The sequence below is a fragment of the Prionailurus bengalensis genome, chromosome B1 (assembly GCF_016509475.1).
Source record: "Prionailurus bengalensis isolate Pbe53 chromosome B1, Fcat_Pben_1.1_paternal_pri, whole genome shotgun sequence".
Classification (NCBI taxonomy): domain Eukaryota; kingdom Metazoa; phylum Chordata; class Mammalia; order Carnivora; family Felidae; genus Prionailurus; species Prionailurus bengalensis.
Window position 1 is genome coordinate 43,159,459 of NC_057344.1, and position 23,685 is coordinate 43,183,143.

The following is a 23,685-nucleotide window of genomic DNA, read 5'->3' on the forward strand; positions in this document are numbered from 1 at the left end:
AAATAAAAATGCTTTAATTTCAAAGTACTGGTTGATTCACTACACAGAAGTCAGGAAAACGGAAAAAATCAATAGGAATTGGTAGGGCAGTGCAAAGGAAAAAAGTAAAACAGAATTTGAGACATGGGTAATCCCTGAAATTCTATACATACTTATCAAATCTTTTTATGAATTATAAATTCACTGTAGACATTATAATTATAGAATATAGACATTAAATGAAGTTCCAAGTGTTCCAAGTACATCAAAATTTAATATATTCTTAAATGTACATGAAATTCCATGTGTATTTATTTGGTCCTTGAACATTAAACATTAGACAAGTCTTTGGATTCTCCTTCTCTTCCAAGATTTACCTTTCCTGATTCAACTCATGTTTTTCATTTTAAGTATTTCACGATATATTGCTACATGTACATAAGCACATACATTTACATCATCATGAAATAATAGCTTAAAAACATCATAAACATTTTTGGTTTGGTTAACCATCTGTGTAATAGAGGTAACTTGAGACACATTGTAAGAAGAAAGTTAGGGGTCCCCAGAAAGAAAGATGAGATGTAGTTTTTGAGACACAAGAGAAGTCATTTTAGGCCCCAGCTATTTTCTGTGATCAATGCTTTACCAGCTCTATTTGCCCAAGCACACTTCTCCTAGATCTTCTTAGGAGGTGTCAGAATCACAAAACAATGCAAAAAACTCAGCAGTTCAGGGTTTTAAGGGAACAAAGGAAATGAAAAAAACTAACAGTCTCTACCAGGTCAGGAAACAGCCTAATCATATCAGAGACATGAATCTGTGGTACCTGCTACTTTGATGAATTCCTGGATCAGTTGTAGCAGGTTTTTGGTGGAATCTTTTGGGTTTTCTATATACAGTATCATGTTGTCTGCAAAGAGTTAAAGTTTGACTTCCTCCTTGCTGATTTGGATGACTTTTATTCCTTTATGTTGTCTGATTGCTGAGGCTAGGATTTCCAATACTATGTTGAATAACAGTGGCACGAATGTACATCCCTGTATTTTCCTGACCTTAGGAGGAAAGCTCCCAGTTTTTCCCCATTGAGCATGATATTAGTGGTGGGTCTCTTGTATATTGCTTTTATGATCTTGAGGTAATACCCTTCTATCCCTACTTTCTTGAGGGTTTTTATCAAGAAAGAATGTTGTATTTTGCTGAATGCTTTATCTGCATCTATTGAGAGGATCATGTGGTTCTTGTCCTTCTTTCATTAATATGATGTATCACATTAATTGATTTGCAGATATTGAACCAGTCTTGCATCCCAGGTTTAAATCCCACTTGATTGTGGTAAATAATTCTTTTAATGCATTGTTCAATCCAGTTGGCTAGTATCTTGTTCATAATTTTTGCATCCATATTCATCGGGGAAATTGGTCTGTAGTTCTTTTTAGTGGGGTCTTTGTCTGCTTTTGGAATCAAGGTAATGTTGGCTTCATAGGATGAGTTTGGAAGTTCTCCTTCCATTTCTATTTTTTGGAACAATGTCAAAAGAATAGGTGTTAGCTCCTCTGTAAACGTTTGGTAGAATTCCCCTGAAAAGCCATCTGACCCTGGACTCTTATTTTGGGGGAGGTCTTTATAACTAATTCAATTTCTTTGCTAATTATGGGTCTGTTCAAATTTTCTATTTCTCCCTGTTTCAACGACATGCAGAAGAATGAAACCGGACCACATTCTTACACCATTCACAAAAATAAACTCAAAATGGATGAAAGATCTAAACACAAGACTGGAAGCCATCAAAATCTTAGAGGAAAAAGCAGGCAAAAACCTCTTTGACTTTGGCCGCAACAAGGTCTTACTTAACACATCTCTGGAGACAAGATAAACAAAAGCAAAAATGAACAACTGGGACCTCATTAAGATAAAAACTTCTGCACAGTGAAGGAAAAAATCAGCAAAACTAAAAGGCAACCAATAGAAATGGAAGAAGATATTTGCAAATAACAAATCAGATAAAGGGTTAGTATCCAAAATCTATAAAGAACTTATCAAACTCAACACCCAAAAAGCAAATAATGCAGTGAAGAAATGGGCAAAAGATATAAATAGACACTTTTCCAAAGAAGACATTCAGATGGCCAACAGACACATGAAAAAAAATGCTCAACATTGCTTATCATCAGGGAAGTACAAATCAAAACCACAATGAGATACCACCTCACACCACTCAGAATGGCTAAAATTAACAACTCAGGCAACAACAGATGTTGGCAAGGATGTGGAGAAAGGGAAACTCTTTTGCACTGCTGGTGGGAATACAAACTGGTGCAACCACTCTGGAAAACAGTATGGAGGTTCCTCAGAAAAATTAAAAATAGAACTACCCTACAACCCAGCAATTGCATTACTAGGTATTTATCCAAAGGAGACAAAAACGTTGATTCAAACATACACCCCAATGTTTATAGAAGCACAATCAACAGTAGTCAAATTATGGAAAGAGCCTAAATGTCCATCAATGGATGAATGGATAAAGAAGATGTGGTATATATATATGATGGAATATTACTCAGTGATTCAAAGAATGGAATATTACTTGGCAATCATAAAGAATGAAATCTTGCGATTTGCTACAATGTCGATGGAACTAGAGGATATTATGCTAAGAAAAATTAGAGAAAGACAAATATCCTATGACTTCACTCATATGTGGAATTTAAGAACCAAAACAGATGAACCTCGGGAAAGGGAAATAAAAATAAGATACAAACAAAGAGGGAGACAAACCATAAAAGATTCTTAAATACAGAGAACAAACTGAGGGTTGCTTGAGGGGAGGTGGATGGGAAATGGGCTAAATGGGTGATGGGCATTAAGGAGGGCACTTTTTGGGATGAGCACTGGGTGTTATTTCTAAGTGATGAATCACTACATTCTACTCCTGAAATAATTATTACACTATATGCTAACTTTGATTTAAATAAAGTTTAAAAAATAAAATAAATAAGCAAGACCCTGCACTCTTTACTCAAGAGAAAAAGCCCCCATCCACTTTATACTGGCTCTCTGAGCATGCCCATAGCCCTTTTCTCTTGTCCAACACTTACTTCTGTTTCATTATAATGTGAAAATCTCCACCCTAGGAGGAGCACAACCTTCATTAACATAGCACAAAATGCGTGTATAAGGCATGTTTTGTCAGGACGCCTGCACAACCTTATGCCCGCCTTTAGATGTGATGGCAAAGCTCCCCTTTCTGAATAATCCTAAATAAAAAGAAACTGCTCACTCCTGCTTGGGCTTTGGAAGCTAGTCTTTGTGATTTTATTTGTTGCAAATAAAGTTTGTCTTGTGTGATATCACCACCTGGTATAGTCTCTATCTGTAACTCACCAAGGAGCAAACTCATGCTAGTTCAGTTACAGCATCATCAAAAGTAAATGGTTAAATTTATTTTAAAACAAAACATAACTCCAACCCTTTGTTTTCTGACATGTGAACCCTAAGTAAGGTGATCGTAGAAAGTCACATAATAAAGGTAAACAGACAATAGAAGTAATACCTGAAACTGTTGTTCAAGAGGCTTCATACTTCCTGTGCCATTATAACCATAAACTCTAAAATTACGAGGTAAAAAAGCCCTGTAAGGTAAAGATATAAAGTATTTAATGGGAAATTTGTTTCCTAAGCTTCTATTTTGATATGTATTCCATTGTATTTATTATAGACAGGTAGGTAAACAGAGTCAGGGTAGAAATAGAGAGAGATTCCTGAAAACATGCACTTTGTTCTAATTTTACTCAAAAACCCTGGTGTCCAGACCTTTCTTTACTCACCTTACTGTCACACTGTCCTCTAGGCTGTTTTTAATTTTTTTTAATATTTATTAATTTTTGAGAGACAGAGAGAGACAGCGTGCGTGAGCAGGGGAGGGGCAGAGAGAGAGGGAGACACAGAATCTGAAGCATGCTACAGGCTCTGAGCTGTCAGCACAGAGCCTGACACCAGGCTCGAAACCACGAACCATGAGATCATGACCTGAGCCAAAGTCGGATGCTTAACCGACTGAGCCACCCAGGCGCCCCCTCTAGGCTGTTTTTTAAAACACAATAGGCAAGTTTTGTCTCAGGGTATTTGTACTAGTTGTTGCCCCTTCCTGGGATATTCTTCAATATAGCTCATTGTCTCATCTATTTCAAGTGTTTGCTTACACATTCACTTAGTGAGGCTTATCTTGGCAAGTTTATTTCTTAAATGCCCTTTCCTAGTATCAAAACGTAGGATTTCCAAACAATACTTCTAACTTTGCTCTTTATTTTTGCTTACGCATTTGTCACCTTCTAACATTAACCCTAATCCAGTCATTTCTTATATCATTATTAGTTTCATTTGATAACAATATAAGCAGATTCTTGTCAATTTGGTTTACCAGTTCATCTGAAGCACTTAGAAGAATATCTGTAAAATAGCAAATGGTCAGTAAATAGTTAATGTGGCAAGAATTCAACAAATTAGATGGAGATCTCAAATTTCAATATATTATTTGTAAATGTGGGAAGAATATGCCCTATAAAGACAAACAGTAAATGTAGATATCCCATTTTTATTTTCCTAATAAGCATAATATAAAGATTTTTTACTGCCATAGCAGTTTGGATTTGTTGACGTAAAAGTTCAAGGAGCCAAACCACTGACAAACAGAGCAAAATTTTTCGCATTTTTGTCATACCAAAAAAGAATATGACCCACAGTGGGGTGGGGCTCCAGGAAACACATAAATTCTGAGTTGAGGGGAAAAAAAAGCTACATGTCTATGTTTGGTCAAGGAGAAAGCTACTGGGATGTCTAGAAACAAGCAGAAACCCTCGTGTCAGGTACTCCTAGAATGAAAGTACTAGTTTTTGAGGTGTATCAAATACATAGCGTCTCTTTCTGTAAAATCTTTTGCCAATGTTTGAAATTGTGTGGAGTGGTCAAAGAGCTAAACTTAAAGTCTCTGAAAATAAAAGCAAATATATATTTTTTAAATCAATGATACAGAATCAATAAGCTCTATTTAATTCAGGCATGATAAAAGCAAAGAAAAATCACATCTGATGTTTTTAAGGACTAATGAAAACTAAAATAAAACCTTCAAAGTATTAAGAGGAAAAAGAAAAAAAAAAGATGTTACCTTTAAAGAAACAGCAATATGATTGACAACTACCTTGTCAATAAATATGAAGAAAGTCAGAAGATAACAGAATGACAGTTTTAAAAGGCTAAAGTCATTTTTAAAATGTCATCCTAGAATTTATTCCAGCAAAAAAAAATTTTTTTTTCAACGTTTATTTATTTTTGGGACAGAGAGAGACAGAGCATGAACGGGGGAGGGGCAGAGAGAGAGGGAGACACAGAATTGGAAACAGGCTCCAGGCTCTGAGCCATCAGCCCAGAGCCTGACTCGGGGCTCGAACTCCCAGACTGCGAGATCGTGACTTGGCTGAAGTTGGACGCTTAACCGACTGCACCACCCAGGCCCCCCCACCAAAAAAAATTTAAGAGTAGGTTTAGGTAAAAATGTAACACTGAAATAAACCAATGTAATTAAAAACCAGCAGACTTGCAACAAAAATATGGAGAATTCCTGAGATATAGAAATTAAGTGCACATAGAAATGGAAATGTCAGAATAAATGAAGAGCAAATTTGTGAGTAAACTTGTGATTAAATATAAAAGAATATTGATTGTGCAAAAAATAATTATAATACCTCATTGGGGTTTAAAAGTATGGAGGATTATAATATCTGAAAAAATAATGAAAACATAGAAGAAGGAAGATGGAATTGAAAGGTTTAATGATCTGACAATATAGGGTAACTGATAAAAGTAATAATGCATATTAGATTCAATAACTCAGAGATTAATATGTTAATCTAGAGAAACAAATGAAAGAATAGAAAAAGAATGTATAACAGAATTTAATTGAGGGGAAACGGTATAAAATGGTAGATTCATTAAAATGAACACAAAAGAAAAAAGAATATAAAATAAAATGCACAAAAGAAAAATAATAAATTATTTCAAAAACTAAATGGAAAATCAAAGGATCAGGAAAAGCAAGGCATCTTAAAACTGTTGAACAAGGCTGGACATCAAGAACTATTATAAAGTCATTGTAATTAATATGGTATGGTATCTCATTAGACAAATAATGCTCAAGAATAAACATATAAACTAGCAGAAGAGAAAAAATGTATCAATAAAGAGACCCTCCTCATAAATAGTCATTTGATTTATGACATTGATTATAGTACAGTGAAGAGAGGTTGTGTTTTCTTCTCAATGGCCTTTTCTGATTCCATAGGATGCTACTATGAAAAATAATTAAGTCTTCACCTTTATGTTCACAAAACACATAAATATCAATTCTGGATGAATTTAGAGTTAACTATGAAAATGAAAACAATAAAAACCATTGAAAGAAAATAGTAGCTTGGATGTATGACTGTATGTAAACAATGATTTCTTTTAAAATATGAAAAGAATAATACCTACAAAGTAAAAAATGATAATTTGGACTGCATTAAAAGAAAGAATTTCACACTCAATAAAAAATAGACTGAATAAAAATGGAAAGAAAATGATAGGAAAAATGTAGTTTACAAATACTAAACAACAGAAAGTTAGTGTAACTATACATACACCAGATAAAATTTAAGAAAAACTAATTACTAAAAAATAGCCACATCATAATATTAAAATTGTATTCACACTCAAAATTTATACAATTTTGAAATTATAATCTCAAAAAAGTAATTCAAAATTCACATAAGGAAACTTTACAATTTGAAAATCATTGTGGAAGATTTTAACACATATATATTACTAAATAATATGACAAATAGAAAAATAAATGTTGAATATGAAAGAATTTTATGATTAAAAAAGAACACTAGAACAAGTGATTATGGAATATATACTATTTTTAGTACATATAGGATAATTACAAAAATTGAATATATATTACATCACAAAGTTAGTCTCAACTTTTAAAGGATTGAAATCAAAGAATATTTTGTGTTCAAAAATTACTAGAAATAATAACTAGAAAACTGCCACATATATTGATATTTAGAGATAATGAAATAATTCATGGACCAAAGAAGAAATGTAATATAAACTTGAAAATGTTTGCTAATAGTCAACCAGAGAAAATTCTACACAGCCAAAGATGTAAGGGGCAGCTAAGCAATATTTGGAGAAAAAAGTTAGCCTTAAAATTTTAAACTAGAAAATTAAAATGGTTGATGAGTAATCAACTTAGAATTCATTTGAGGGAGCTATACACATAGATCAAAATTAACACACAAAAGAAGTAAAAGCAAAGCAATAATACAAAAATCATATAATGTGGATAATAACATAAAAATGAGTTCATGAAAAAAGTTATTAAATTGGCAAAGTAATGGTGAGATGTGTCAAAGAAAAAAGAAAAAAAGATGAAATGATATTAAAATGCAAGAGGGTGACTGACCTTAAAAATACCAGTCTTTGAAAAAGTAAAAGGATACTATGACCAACTGCATACCATAAATTGAAGTTAAATTTAAATGAATGAATACCTAGAAAAATATAATGTGTAAAAACAGACTCAAAGAGCAGAAAAATCTGCATAATCATAGTACCGTTAGAGACATTAGATTAATAGTCAAAAACATCTCTACACAAGGGAACTCCAGGTGAAGTTAGTTTTACTGGTGAAGAGTACCAAACATTCACCATTTCAGGGACCAGAAAGAGATGGGATAGAAAGTGAAAAGATAATATGAGAAAAGATCATTATAAGTTGTAATTACAAGCTATAACCATAGGGTTCACTCACAGCTGGTCAGTGGTAGACTTATACCTATTTCTAAGGATGCTTGGATCCATGGGAGGGACCCTTACCAAGAAGCAAATAAAACAGATTGATTAGTGAATTAAAATATTCTGTTTAGAGAAAAAAAAAAAAAAAAAAACCTCCCCTAAAGGTCTGAATTAGCTTTCCATGATGTTATTGAAAAGATACAGATTAACTGTCTACATACATTTGTCTTCATTTTGAGTCTGTAACCAGTGGGATCAAAGCAACCCAACAGTTAACTTGAACCTTGGATTTCATGAAAATGATATATATATCTTGTACATATTTTGGGTTTTGTCAGTGATTTAGAGTCAAACCACCTTCTGTGCAACTATGGGACCTCCCTAATATTGCCCTAGCTTTCTTCTTTCCTTCTTCCTACTGTTGTGGTGCAGTGTATCCTTTTTGAAGTACATGTGAATTGTTATGGTAATAAATTTTTTGAGTCCTTTCAGTTTTACAAGCCAGTGTAATTTGTACATAGACCAATCTTAATTATATTTGGACATAAAATAATTCTAAATAAAATATTAATGAATGCAGTTGATTAAATAATAAGTTAAAACACAGTAGGATGCATTCCTGGAATAAGGATCAATTTAATATTAGAAAGTCAATTACAATAACAGATTAAATAATATATGTTCATAAACAGATGCAGAATTGATAAATTTAACATCCATTAACTATGGAAATAGCAAATAATGGAGTGAATGTCTTTATGACAATCAAAATATCTTTAATTATGAACACTGAAATCATTCTATTTGACTTAGTGAACAAGAAAATAAGGTACTCTGCCTCAACTTCTATTTACTATTGTATTATGCTAGTGGTTCCCTGTACCCAGTAAAAAACTAAGAAAATAAATAAAACTCCTATGCATTAGAAATAAAGAAACTAAACTGCCTTTATCAGATGATAGAATTATAAATGTATCTAAAGACAGATTATTTTTTTGAGCTTTCCAGAGAATTCGGTAAGTTTCCTGATGTATATTTACTATATAAGGATTGATTGTATTCCCATACACAAGAAACACATTTAGAATCTGAAGTTTTTCAAATGTGACTTTTTCAATAACCTCAAAAGTGTGAAATACTTAAAAATAAAATGCAAATAAATGTGCAAAATCTTTAAGGAGAATGTCATAAAAATATATTAAGTACTATTAAAATCTGAATAAATGGACAGATATACCATGTCATACACAGAGAAATACTTCTCTGTGTTTTGTTTTTTGCGGTATTGTTGGGTTTTGTCTTTTTGTGGGTTTTTTTTTGGTATTGTATTGTAAAATGATTAGTTCTTCCCAAAGTGCTGTGTAGATTCAAAGAATCAATATTCCGGACATTTCTTTGTGGAAGAGTTGATTCTAAAATATATGAAAATGAAAAGTACTAAGAAAAATCAGATCATTCTTGATAAAGAAAAGACAGAAGGACCTTAACTTTAAGCTATCAATATTTATTACAAAGAGATAAATTGAGCAAAAATTTTAATACAGAGGTCAGTAATACATATATATCCATATATATGTAATATATACAGCAGTCATAACAGATATATATATATAATATTTAATAAAATTGACATCAAAAAGTCATACCAAAAACTGAATTACTCATCTATCTCAGAGCATGCTCTAAAGTCAATTTCTTGTAGAATAAAGACATAAATATGAAATGCAAAACTAAAAATATTTTAGGACTGTGTAACATTTAGTCATGGCCTTGGCGTAAAGGAGGTTTTTTTATACAAGATAAAAGTATAATTTAAATAAAGGAAAAATTCTCTTTACTAAAATACCTTAAGTGTGAAAACAGAAGGCATAGAGTAGGAGAAGTTATTTGAAAAACACATCATGAACTAAAGACTTCTGGGCAAAAAAATCAAAAGAATTCCTAAAAATAGGAAAGAAAAGGTTAGATTAGAAAGCTCTTTTGTAAAAGTATAAATATCTTCCATAGTGCTTAACAAAGAAGAAAATCCAGATAGCCAACTGATACATTTTTAAAAAAGTATCCAGACTTATTTGCATTTAGAGAGATACATATAATAAACATCACATAATCAACAGTTATTGAAAACTTAAAAGATCTACCATTATTAATAAAATATACAATTCAGAGGGGCATATAAAGTAGTATAATGCTTTAGGAAAATTGTTTAATAATTATGACAATGCATCTATTTTAACAATACAGACTATCCTTATTTGTATATCCAGAAAATCTTGTGCACATGTGCCAAAGAACACATATGTAAGAGTTTTCATATTTGAATATTTTAATATCTCCACAATAGAAAAAATGGAATGTCTAAAATAGCAGGATAAATTGTTGTATAATCATGAAATTGGATACTATTCAGTAATTTAGATTCATTTATTTAGAATTCAAAACAAATAGAAATATATTGCTTAGGATAATTAAAATCAAGGAAATGGTTATCACAACAATCTTGAAAGTAGTTACAAATACTGTATAGCTTCTGGAATACAGTCAATGTGTATACATGAATGCTCACTTCATAATTATTCATTTAACTGCACAAATACATTTTATTTATTTTGATTTATACTTAATATATTATACAACAACAAATATTAAAACAACAATTAAAAGGCAATTGGTAGTGACTTTTGTGAAAGACAGAAGACCCAATCTCCTATCTCCAGTTCCACTATCAATACACAGAAATGACTGATTAACAATACTAATACATTTTTTAATATAGCACTACACTTTAGACAATAAAGTGGGTTGACAATGCCCTATAGGCCAAAACCTGCCCACCACATTTCTTTTCTTTTTTAAAAATAATTATTTATTTTGAAAGACAGCATAAGCAGGGGAGGGGCCAAGAGAGAGGGAGAGGGAAGATCCCAAGCAGGCTCTGCTTTGACAGTGGGGCTTGAACCCACGAACCATGAGATCATGACCTGAGCCAAAATTGAGACTTAGACGCTTCACTGACTGAGCCACCCAGTTACCCCCCACCACTTTTAAATATAAAGTGATATTAGAATATAGCTATGTCTATCTATTTTCAAATCTTCTATGCCAACTTTTACAATGACAGAATTCAGTGGTTGCAAGAAAGACCATATGGAGTTCATTCTAAAATGTTTACTATCTAGCCCTTTGCAAAAGGTGGACTGACTTTTGCTTTAAACAGAATGGTCAAAGAAGTGAAAACAAAGACTAGTTCTGCAGTTAAAAAAGTAAGCAGGTGACACTGCAAACTAGGTCAGAATCTGAACCAGAATTGTACCTTAGGTATGGAAGGTTAAATAGCCTCTGGTCTGTAGCATGAAACACAGTGTCGACTTTCCAGTAAAGAGCATAGAGCTAGAAATATCCTCAGCAATTTGTAAACAGAAGGAGAAAGAATCAATACCTGCTGTCTGTAGACAATGGACAGAATGAAGCTACCCAATCTTGACCATGGCAGAAACAGCATCACATGCAAAAACAAAAACCCTAAACTACATCTCATGCAAATGTGGAATGGATTACAAATTGCCCCATCATTGCTGAAACTCTGAGATGATAAACAATACAAACATTGGAGCCAGCCAGCTAAATGGACCCACCAGGGATGAAGCAGAAGCATCTATAAAACCCCTTACTTAACATAAGATTGCCACAAAAGCTTTCAATTTGTAAAAATGCAATATGTGTGAAGGCACAATAAAACAAGTGGTGCCTGTAGTATTACTCTCAATATGCTCATCTAGATCCATTCTTGAGTTTGGCAAGAATACCTTTGAGCAATGTGATAAAATTGGTGTTCTAATTTCATTTGTTTGACCCCTAGGGGATTGCCAAGTTGATGTGACAAGGCACAAATTTCTGCCAGCTCTTTACACAGTCAAAGCCTCATAGGCTGTTGAGAGTGCAAGTGATACCACTTTTTTCTATATAAACTGTTGGCTAAGTCTGAAACCAACTAGTTACCAAGATACCATGAGTAGAAGCTGCCAGGATTGAGACACACCAGTAACAGCGGTCACTGAAGGCTTCAGGACTCCACCAGCAGGGGTTCCTTGGCCGTACTTTATTCTGTCTCCTCTGCAACCTAGTATTATTCACTATATTCTCATCTGTTGCATATACAATGAAAAACTACAATGAAAGTTTTGCATTTACTTCGATTATAGATTTGATCATATCTAAAAAGTTAGGTTCTGTTTATGACTACTTTCTTGACATTTTACAACAATATTTTGAATTTTTCTGAGCCAAGACTTATTTGGTGACTGTGACTTAATTCTCTAAAAGCTGGTTCTTTGATTAAACATTTGTAATTATATTCTAATTTTATCATTCTAGTCATTAAGAAAATGGTTAGTTTTTAAAAGATTTTGTGTTTACTATCTGAAGGTTTTTATTTAAGTGTACTTTGCTTGTATGTGAGAAAAGAAGAGTCTTAATTGTAGGGTGTGTAATATGCAATTCATCAATTATATCATCATTAGTTGTATATGTTATACTTTTTTTCCTAATATAAAAAATACAGACCTTAAGAAATCTACTGCTATTCATAAGCTGTCATTTTTACATTAGGACAAAAAGGTATAGCATATACAATACAACTAATGATGATACAGATGGCTAACAGACACATGAAAAGATGCCCAACATCACCAATCATCAGGAAAATACAAATCAAAACTACAATCAGATATCACCTCATACCTTCCAGAATGTCTAAAATTAACAACACAGGAAACAACAGATGTTGGCAAGGATGAGGAGAAAGGGGAGCTCTCTTACACTATCTTGGTGGGAATGCAAACCAGGGCAGCCACTCTGGAAAACAATATGGACGTTCCTCAAAAAGTTACAAATAGAGCTATCATGTGATCCAAAATTGCTCTAGGTATTTACTCAAAGGATACAAAAATACTAATTCAAAGAGATACATGCACCCTGATATTTATAGCAACATACCTATAATAGCCAAATTATAGAAAGAGCTCAAGTGACCATCAACCGATGAATGGATGAAGAGCCCAAGTGTCCATCAGTTGATAAATGAATAAAGAATGGGATATATATATATATATATTACTCAGCCATATAAAAGAATGATATCTTGCCATTTTCAATGACATGGATGGAGCTGCAGTGTATTATGACAAGTGAAATAAATCAGAGAAAGACAAATACATTATTTCACTCATATGTGGAATTTAAGAAACAAAACAGATGAACACAGGGTACAAAACAGACTCTTAATTATAGAGAACTGAGGTTTGCTAGAAGGAAGGTGGGTGGGAGGAAGGATGGGCTAGATAGGTGATGAGTATTAAGGAGGGCACTTGTGATGAGCACTGGGTGTTGTATGTATGAGGAATCACTAAATTCTATACCTGAAACTAATATTACACTGTATATAAACTGGAATTTAAGTAAAAATTTAGAGAGGAAAAAAAACAATTTCACACAGTTTTTAAAATACATTAATGTAGAGTTGTGAAATTCTTATTTTTACCATTTACTTTTTTTAAAAGTTTATTTATTTTTGAGAGATAGAGTGCATACGCCAGGGGAAGGGCAGAGTAAGAGAATCCCAAGCAGACTCCACTGTCAGTGGGGAGCCTGACATGGGACTCAAACCCAAGAACTGTGAGATACCGACCTGAGCCAAAATCAACCGTCAGACGCTCAACCAAATGAGCCACCCAGGCATCCCTCCTACTTATACCATTTAAAAAGGACTATTACAGGGTTTCCTGGGTGGCTCAGTCGGTTGAGTATCTGACTTCAACTCAGGTCATGATATCTCTGTCTGTGAGTTCAAGCCCCCACCACACCCCCTCACCCCTGTCCTCCCTCCTTGAGTTCAAGCCCCTATCCCCCTACCCCGTGAGTTCAAGTGCCACATCGAGCTCTTTGCTAACAGCCTGGAGCCTGTTTCAGATTCTGTGTCTCCCTCTCTCTCTCTGCACCCCTCTCCCCACACTCATGCTCTGTCTCTCCCTCTGTCAAAAATAAAATAAACATTTAAAAAAAATTTAAAAAGGACCATTACAATTCTTATTTTTCTTTATTCCTTAGTAAGATGTGCTTATTTTTCCTAAATTCATCAGCTGGCATAGTACTGAGTTTGGTTAATTACAATTATATTTAAGTCCTTAATACATTCTGACATGATGTGTTAAGTAATTTTCTTTTAATCATCACTATTCTTTCCACCCTAATTCATGATGATCTTTCAAATATAGTTGAATATTAGGGACTTGAAAAAGATTTTGATAAAGATAGAAAATTATCAAAATTCATCCTTCATGAAATCCATAGATAGCCAAACAAAATTTGATGCTACTGGGAAGAAGGAAGATGGAAGCATAAACTAAAGGTTCAACTTCTACATATTATATAGACAAAGTTTTTTAAGTCATAAAATAAGAGACAAATGAATAGCCAGTAACTAGGAACATCTAAAAATGCAAAATAATTACATTCTGGATTAATTATAAACAAGAATTAGAAAAAAATACAGGTGGTAAAATAATGTAGATCACCTACTTTTGCATTAGGTTCACGGTGTATGTTTTCCCTTCAATTACAATGTTGTAGGACACCTGGCAGGAGAGTGTATTAAAAAGACAAAGAAAAGTGTTAAGAATGTTAGAAAGTAAAACTAACATTTTGCATTAATAATAATTACATTGAAAACACATTAATACAATAAAAGAGGAAAACTTATAATTTAATGTTGATTTATATCAATGAAATGATATTTAAATATTGGCTTTCATAATAAAAGTGGATAGAATATATTTTGTGTAATTTCTTAATAAATTTTAGATGAACCCAACAAAACATTTGAATCTGAAAAATTGATTTGCATCCAATAATTACATTAGCTTAATAAAGACTGAGGTCACTGCAAAACTTATGCTTAAAATGAAAGAGCATAAACATACTACTAATAAAAAATTTCTATAATAGAGCAAAGATTTAGCACCACATAAAGTATAATATTTGCAGATTTTATAAAATTCATTCCAAGTTTGGATCAAAACTCATTGATTTTATTAATAGTAAGATTAAGAAATGATGTTTAACAAACGGGCAATTTAGTCTTTATAGATCAATTTGCATAGCCTTGACATCTTTAAATTCTTGGGCCTTCCAATCCAGTAGCATGGTTTATACTTGGGTTTATTTAAACCTTTCATTCCTCTCATCTTATTTTATTGTCTTCAGAGATGAGGTTTTGCTTAACTTTGTTAGATTTATCCAGATTTTGATATTTATGTAGTGTAAAATTTCTTTTTAAAAGTTTCATTTTATATTTTTGTTTTGTAGAATGGAAATACAATTGATTTTTATGTTATGGTCTTATTTCTTTTTTTTGTTTCGTTTTCTTTTTATCTTGTGTCTAAAGATTTTACTAAATTATTATGTTATTTCTAATTTTCTGTAAATAACTTTGGATTTTATTTTATATACAATCATTTAATCTGTAAATGATAGCATTATTTTTTCTTTCCAATTATTATGCATATTTTTAATTTTTGTTTTTTTCTTTCCTTATCGCAGTGGCTAATATTTCCAGGCAAAATAAATAGAAAAGGTAATAGTGGACGTTCTTATCTTTTTCTTGATCTCAGGAGAAAAGCTTTCAATATTTCAACTTTGTGCATGATGTTTCTTTCAAAAGCATTTGATCTTCTCTATATGCCACAGTTGATTATTATTCTTAATTATTACATATTTTGTGCAAATAAACACTACAGCAAATTACATAAAATGCCTTGTCAACAGTGTCTATGTTAAAACATAAAAACATTAAAAGTATTTCAAAACAATTTTAAGTACTCTCCCATCCTATTATTAATTCCCTTTCTTACATTCCAACTAACCAACATCTTGAATTTCATGTTTATCATTCCCACGCATATTTTTATATCTATACTCATTATGGATGTTTAAATAATTTTTTGCATAACTTTTAGCTCTGTATGAATGTAATCCTTCTACAAGTTATATATTTCATTGCTGGATTACACATCTGCTTAAAACACTGTTTCAGACATAGTAAGCACTCTGTAAACATTTGCTATCATTATCAATACATGTAGCTTTATAATTTTTTCATGGTATTGTATTACATTTTCTGAATATAGCTCAGTTTATTCATCTATGCTGTCAATGGTTATTTAGTTTTCTTTTACTATTTTAAGCAATGCCCCCCCAAATAATCTTAGGCATATCTTTGTACATATTTGCAAGCTCTATTTTAAACTAAACCTGAGTGAACGTCTTTTATTAAAAAGTACTTTTGCAACTTCAACTTGAAGCTTAAAACTAATCAGCAAATTTGTTGCACCAATGTAGATATTCACAAAAAGTGAATATTATCCTTTTATCCATCTCCTTTAATTGCATTTTGTTTTGTTAGAGTTAACTTTTGCTCTTGATGTGAAATAATACCCTATTGTGTTTACCTGGCAATTCCCTATAAATTTCTTAATTTGTATATATGCTTGATAATTATTGTCCCCTCAAGTTCAACACTTAATTGTCATTCAAAACTTTGTACATGTTTCTATTTTCTTGGTTTTTATCTAATTTATTTGTATGAGTTCTTGATATATTCTGGATACCTTTTGTGTGTTATATGGATGGCAAATATCTTCTGTGAGACTGGAACATTTTTCACCTCATTTATGGTAGCTATTTATTTATATATTTAAATCTAGATATTCCTTATGCCTTCACTTAAGATTTTCTGTTCCTTTTTTTTCTGGTATCATTCTTCCCTATTATAAGGTCCTAGAAATAGCCTTCTACCTTGTCTTCCAGATTTTTAGTATTTTACTCTCAGATGAATGCATTTAAATTACCTTGAATCAATTTTGGTGTATACTGTAACATTAATATACATTTTCTTATTATTCCATATCATTAATAAATTTTCTCTTCACCATTTATTAACTAATCCATTCTTTTTTTTTTTTAATTTTTTTTTCAACATTTATTTATTTTGGGGACAGAGAGAGACAGAGCATGAACGGGGGAGGGGCAGAGAGAGAGGGAGACACAGAATCGGAAACAGGCTCCAGGCTCTGAGCCATTAGCCCAGAGCCCGACGCGGGGCTCGAACTCACGGACCGCAAGATCGTGACCTGGCTGAAGTCGGACGCTTAACCGACTGCGCCACCCAGGCGCCCCAACTAATCCATTCTTTATCCAATGATTTCAATGTTACTATTGAAATGAATAAGTCCTCATATGTGTGTGGGTATTTCAGAGATACTCTATTCTGTTCTGTTAATTTATTTGTCCCTTAGACAATATCACATACCACATTATATTAATTACTAAAACTTTAAAATATGTTTTGAAATGAACCAAAGTGAATCACTGTTTTGTTCTTCAAAGTTAACATTTTTTATCTTTTACCATTCCATATATATTTTAGAATCAACCTGCCGATTTCCATGAAATTTCTTATGGAATGGTAGTCAATCTACAGATTTGGTAAAAATTAACCTAAGAAAATATTAAGCATTCTTGACTGCCAACATGACCTACTTTCCTTTTTTTAATCTTTCCAGTTTTATTAGTGGTCATAATAATGTCTTTCAATAAAAGTTTACTGTATCCTAAAAAATTCTCTACATTTTGAATAATACTTATTGTTAAGTAACTTATTTTTGGCCTGTGTGTGTGGGAGGGATGTTGTACATATATGTGCGTATATGTATATACACACAAATATGTATATATACACATACACATATATATACACACTAAAAACAATTTATCACAAAATGTTATTTACTGATATTATTAAATATATGTGTATGTATATGTGTATTTTCCCCTATTTTTTGCTCTATATTTACACTTAATATTTGAGTCTTATTCTTTTTTCTTATTTTGGTTCCCAATTCATAATATCCATTAGAATGTCTGGTATTGGGTTATCATTATGTCAAAGTGTTGTCAATACTGATTTTTATTTATTCTGTGTTGCTATACTTGGCCTGAGGAATCTCTTTTTTCTACTATTTCTCAGTTACTATATGTTTAATATAGCATCTTCTCCAGGTTCCCCCCCCCCCCCCTTTCAGGAATTTCAGTTACTATATACTTAAGTCTCTAATTCAATCCTCCTTCTCCCTTAGCCATTTTTATGTTGCATCTATCTGGTTTCTTTAGCTGACTCTTATCTAATTCTTGATTTTTTTTTCACTTTATACTTTTCACATCTACTCAGGTTTTTTAAAACTGCTAGGCGAATATTCTCTTTTTATGATCTGTATCATTCATTTATTATAACAGTTATAAACATAAACTATGTTATGTTTATAGCATTTTTAAAACTAGTAAGTACAATACAGCCTCACTGGTTCAAATACAATGTATCCAGTACTACTCTACACATAGGGGATAGAGACATTAACACAATAGTGAAACTGTTTCCCTTATGAATTTGACAGCTGAGGACAGGTGATTTTTTTTTGTACTTTTCTTATGGAATTATTGTCATAGATTATGGTGATGCCTAATAGAAGATATTTCCCTCTAAGTAGATCCTGTATATATTTTCTGATATGAACAAGCAATTCCATATTATTTTTGAATTAAAAAATAGAACTCTTCCAAATACTGTTAAATGCCTCACATTATTTTTCTATTTAAATAATTAAATATTAAGTTTCCAAGTTTCCATAAGTATACATTCCTTTTAAAATGATATATTGAGAATTTTAAGCCTGTAATATCTGAATTAGGGTGACAAGTGGGTAGTTGCTAAGGAAATATTTGCATTAAAATTACCAGAACATTTACTACCCAATCAAAAATAAACTTAAGGTGTGGTGTTTGAAAAAAACACATTTCATTTCTTGAGAAATGATTCTAGAAACTAGTAAAAAAAAAAGATATTTTCTAATTCAAAGAAAAGAAAATCTACCCTGAACCAAGATGAACTAAGATGGCATGAAAAAAAGTCTTCATGATTAACGTATTTGCAATCAAAATGCAAAAATTAATCATATAAAACTTCATTAAATGAAATTGTCATTACATTGTATACAAAAACCATAGGCTTACTTAGCAACAAGGATACAAACACCTCCAAATATAGGAAAAACTCCTCCAAATATAGCCTTGTAAGTGAATAAGAAGAGAATCTCTAGATAAATCAGGTCAATGATTATTCAAAGACACTCAAGAGGGAAACAGATTTAAAAGATGGGACTTGGGGTTTTGAGAATAAGCATCACTGCAATATATTTCTATGAAACACTGTTTATTAGTTCATTTTCAAAAAGGCATTCCACTTAAGGAAACTTGGGTATAAATATAAAATTCACCAAGTTTGCATGAATGAAAATGCCAAGTTTACTTCCTTAGAAAGAAAAAAATATCCACATGACTTTAGATTGTGAAAAATGTTAGTGCTTAGTTACATGGGATTCAATTCCTCCACTTAATGTTGACCGTATTTTCTCCGGTATTGTAATTTGCACACGTAGTCTTTCAGAATCTGTAAGGTACAAAATGTTTCATTAAAGTAGCATCCATCACCTCATAGCTTCCTCCTCATCTAAATCCTCATCTAAATCCATAATATTTTATATGCCACCTCTTTTTTTAAACTCAATTCCCACTTTCTAGAATTACAAGACTTTTAAAGAGAAATTAATTACAAATAAAATCAGGACCTTTGGACTTTCCAACTACAAAGTCCAGAGGTCAAAAATGCAGACAGAGTACTATATGAAACTCTAACCTTGAGGCATCCAGTTGAACCACTGCATCTCTCATCTTTCATATAGTACCAGGATGACTGGGAAAGCCCCGTCACATCTAGTGTGAATTTTCTTTGGGTAAGACGATATGGCAGTGGGCTTTGGCTTAAAAAATTGGAGCACCTGCAAGAAGGCACTTTGCCAGGGATATCTGGCCTCTCAGAAGAAAGTAGAGAGGAAAGCTGACATTCCCAAAAGTTCAAAGGAAAGGTTTTTGTACTTACTATTGTCTGTCTGGAGCCCGATGAGCCCGATGAGAAGCAGCAGAAGGCACAGCATGGCTTCATGTCCTGGATGCCAGTCCGAATAATGGCAGTTGGCTTGCGTAAAGGACAGTTGGGAGCGCGAGGGGAGCCCTCCTGGCCGCGCACCTTTCAAGAGACAGTCCACCGTGAGAGCAGAGTGGAGAGGATGGGTGCGGTGTACTGTTGAATGTGGGCGGTTTTGGCTCCTAAATCTGTGCAGGAGGCTTCCAATTGGTTTGACGCTGCTTTAAGCCTAAAAGAAAACAGAATCACTTCCAAAAGGCAAGGTTGAAGAAACAGTTAATGAACAGGAAGATTCATATACACTTCCTAATGAACTTTTTATTGAAGATACATGTATATTCTACAAACCATAGGAGAACAGCTCAATTAATATTCAAGTGAACAAACCAGTGTAATTAGCACCTAGATTCAGATCAAGAAATAAAACATTGGGGCGCCTGGGTGGCGCAGTCGGTTAAGCGTCCGACTTCAGCCAGGTCACGATTTCGCGGTCCGTGAGTTCGAGCCCCGCGTCAGGCTCTGGGCTGATGGCTCGGAGCCTGGAGCCTGTTTCCGATTCTGTGTCTCCCTCTCTCTCTCTGCCCCTTCCCCGTTCATGCTCTGTCTCTCTCTGTCCCCAAAATAAATAAACGTTGAAAAAAAATTAAAAAAAAAAAAAGAAATAAAACATAGAACCACCAAAACCCAAAACCCCCAGATGGCCCCCTGACAATCATTACTGCTACCATCAGCAATTAATTAGTTTTGTCTGTTTTGAACTTTAAATAAATGGAACTAATCACCGTGTACTTTTATGCATGAGTTCTTTTATATATAATATATAATATAATGATGAGACCCATCCATTCATTCATACTGTGAAGAGAAACAGCTTTGTTTTTTCCTCATAGGTGTATTCAATCATACATTGTATGTATGTATATATTCAATCATACATTGATTGAATATAACACAATATTTTTTTCCATTTTACTGTTGGCTAACATTTGGTTTATTTGTAGTGGTGCCTATTAAAAACCACATTTGGCTATTTTATTTCTTTGGTGAACATATGTAGTGATTTTCTTCAGGTATATTTCTAGAGTGAAATTGCTAGGTCACAGGGTATGCTTCAATAGACACTTCCAACAGTTTTCCAAGGTTGTTTTACTAATTTGTACTTTCACCAGAAATGTATGAGAATTCCAATTCATATAAATGCGTACCTACACTTGTTTTTGTTTTTATTTCATGTAATCATTTTGGTCCTGCATTTGGTTTTAACTTGCATTTTCGTGGTCATTAATAAACTTTAGCACAACTGTATATATTTATGGTCATTTATATAACTTCTTTGGTAAATGCTTGAGTCTTTGGACCATTTTACAATTGGGTACTCTTGTCTCTTATTATATGCTGAGCCTATTGATGTATTCTAGATATGATTCTTTTGTTGGATATAATGATTTGCAAACATCTTCTATACGGGGGCTTACATTTAACGGATTTTTGTACATACACATTCTTATTCAAAATTCACTCCCCTCAATGTTTGCTGGGATTTCAGGATATACATCTTATTGTGAATGTGAATTTTATCAAAAGTTTCTCTTATATAAATTGATGTGATCTTATAGCTCTCTCCATTTTCTGTTAATTTTGTGAATCAAAATTATTGACTTCTAGTGTTGAAACAAATTATATTCTGGAATACATCCTACTTTATGTACTATCTTTTTATATTTTTCTGGATTGATTTTCCAGCATTTTGTTTAGGACTTTTGCATCCATATTCATAAGAAATATTTGTCTGTAATTTTCTTTCATTTCAATAAACTTGTCAATTTTTGTACCAGAGATATGCTGGCCTCATAAAAGAAATTGGGAAATGTTATTCCTTCCTCTGTTCTTTATTTTTTTTTAATTTTTTTTTCAGCGTTTATTTTTATTTTTGGGACAGAGAGAGACAGAGCATGAACGGGGGAGGGGCAGAGAGAGAGGGAGACACAGAATCGGAAACAGGCTCCAGGCTCTGAGCCATCAGCCCAGAGCCTGACGCGGGGCTCGAACTCACGGACCGCAAGATCGTGACCTGGCTGAAGTCGGACGCTTAACCGACTGCGCCACCCAGGCGCCCCGTTCCTCTATTCTTTAAAAAGTTAGTGTAATTGTTGTGAATATTTCTTCTTTTAATGTTTCTCAGGATTTAGAACTGGAGAGATTTGGACTTAAAATTTTATTTGTGAGAGACTTTTTGTTTTAACTTATGAAGCAAATTTTTTTAAATGTTCAGATATTCTCTTTCTGTGTTACACAAGTTCTGTTTCTGATGGATTTTATCCATTTCTTCTGAGTTATTAGATATATTGGCCAAAGTTATTCATAATCCCCTTCCCTCCTTTATCATCCTTTTGAACTCTGTAGATCTGTACAAATGTTCCATTTTTTCATTCTCAATATTGATAATTTTGTGATTTTTCTCTACATTATTCAATCACTTTGAGTTTATTATTTTTATTTGTATTAACTTTCAAAAGAACTGTTTTGAATCTCTTTTTTTGTATTATATATTTGTTTTCTATTTTATTGAGTTTTGCTCTTCTGGTCCTTTTTTCTACTTTGAGTATTGTTTGTTCTTTTTCTAGCTTCTAAGAATGGAAGTATATCTTACTCAATTTAAACCTTGCTTTTTTCTAATATATACATTTAAAACTACAAATGTTCATCTATTCATCACTTTAAATTTATCACCAAAGTGGGGCTCGATCCCACAAACCATAAGATCATGACCTGAGCCAATATCAAAAGTCGGACACTTAACTGACTGAACCACCCAGTCTAATTGTGTATTTTTTGATGTTCTTCCTTTATGACTATGAGGATTTGTGTCTCCCTACCAAGACCTCCATTCTGCGAACAATATAAACTATTACAATACTTTATTCTGATATTTTATTTCTTTTTAAAACTTACATATTTATTTTTTTCTGAAATGTATTCCTCTATATTTTGGGGGACATTTGCTTAAATATTTATTACTTGTCATTACATTTGTGAATACAAGAACAAACAAATGCACATGCCAGCATATATGTGGATGGGTGCATAAAACAGAGCTTCTATTTGTGTAAAATAAGGGATATTTAAGAAGATGTAGATGTCCACTCATTTTACCAAAGACCACCTGGAACACATCTGTGGTTGAACAAGTTGGATTTATTACTAGTGTCAGCACAGGGGGACACACACCATGGGAAACTGTGGTAGTCCTGTGAGGGTGTCGTTACGGGATTCAAGCTTGTGTTACGTGATTTGGGGGAAGGCTTATGGAATCTGGGCTTTGCCAGATTAGATGCTGTCAGAAACAAGGGGATACATTTCTGACTATTTTAGTAACTCTTGTCTAGAAGAGGAAAGACTACACTAATGCTAAGTCAAAATTGGTCAAGGAACAGGAATATCTCATGTTAGCCAGGATGGATATGTTTGGTCATTTCTGTGACTTGAAAAGTTTTCAAGTTTTACTTGTATTCAAACATAGAGAGTGGCCTTGCTTTTTTTCTTCATCCATCATGATCAGAGTTTTTGACCTTTTATGAAATTGTTTATGTTCAAATGGAGACCCACACAGCCTATCCGTGTCAGGCCAGCTCCTAGCAACACGAAGGCCCAGCTGATATTAGGCCAGATCCTGCATGTCAGGGGCTGCTTCTCCCTTTCTCATAGGCACTGCATTGGATTTATAGATAAACCCTTATGACATTAACTTTTTCCATCCTGAAAATAAATATTATAGA

The 23,685-nt window shown here is 32.9% G+C and overlaps 1 protein-coding gene across 3 annotated transcripts in view; it reads right to left on the bottom strand.

Annotated features, from left to right (window-relative positions):
* The window catches only part of ADAM2 (ADAM metallopeptidase domain 2), a 136,899-nt gene extending 116,613 nt beyond the window's left edge, over window positions 1-20,286 (bottom strand). The window contains exons 1-4 of one of the 3 annotated variants that reach the window (XR_006294637.1): window positions 19,865-20,286; window positions 19,299-19,375; window positions 14,395-14,450; window positions 3,533-3,611 (exon numbers count right to left, since the gene is read on the bottom strand). Coding sequence is in view for 2 of the 3 variants with exons in the window: in XM_043563591.1 (XP_043419526.1) it covers window positions 3,533-3,611; window positions 14,395-14,450; window positions 19,299-19,375; window positions 19,865-19,919 (267 nt within the window). In the remaining variant the exon portion in view is untranslated. The remainder of the gene's footprint in view (window positions 1-3,532; window positions 3,612-14,394; window positions 14,451-19,298; window positions 19,376-19,864) is intronic. The other 2 variants (XM_043563591.1, XM_043563596.1) reach the window with 2 other exon arrangements.
* Between the last annotated feature and the right edge of the window lie 3,399 nt (window positions 20,287-23,685).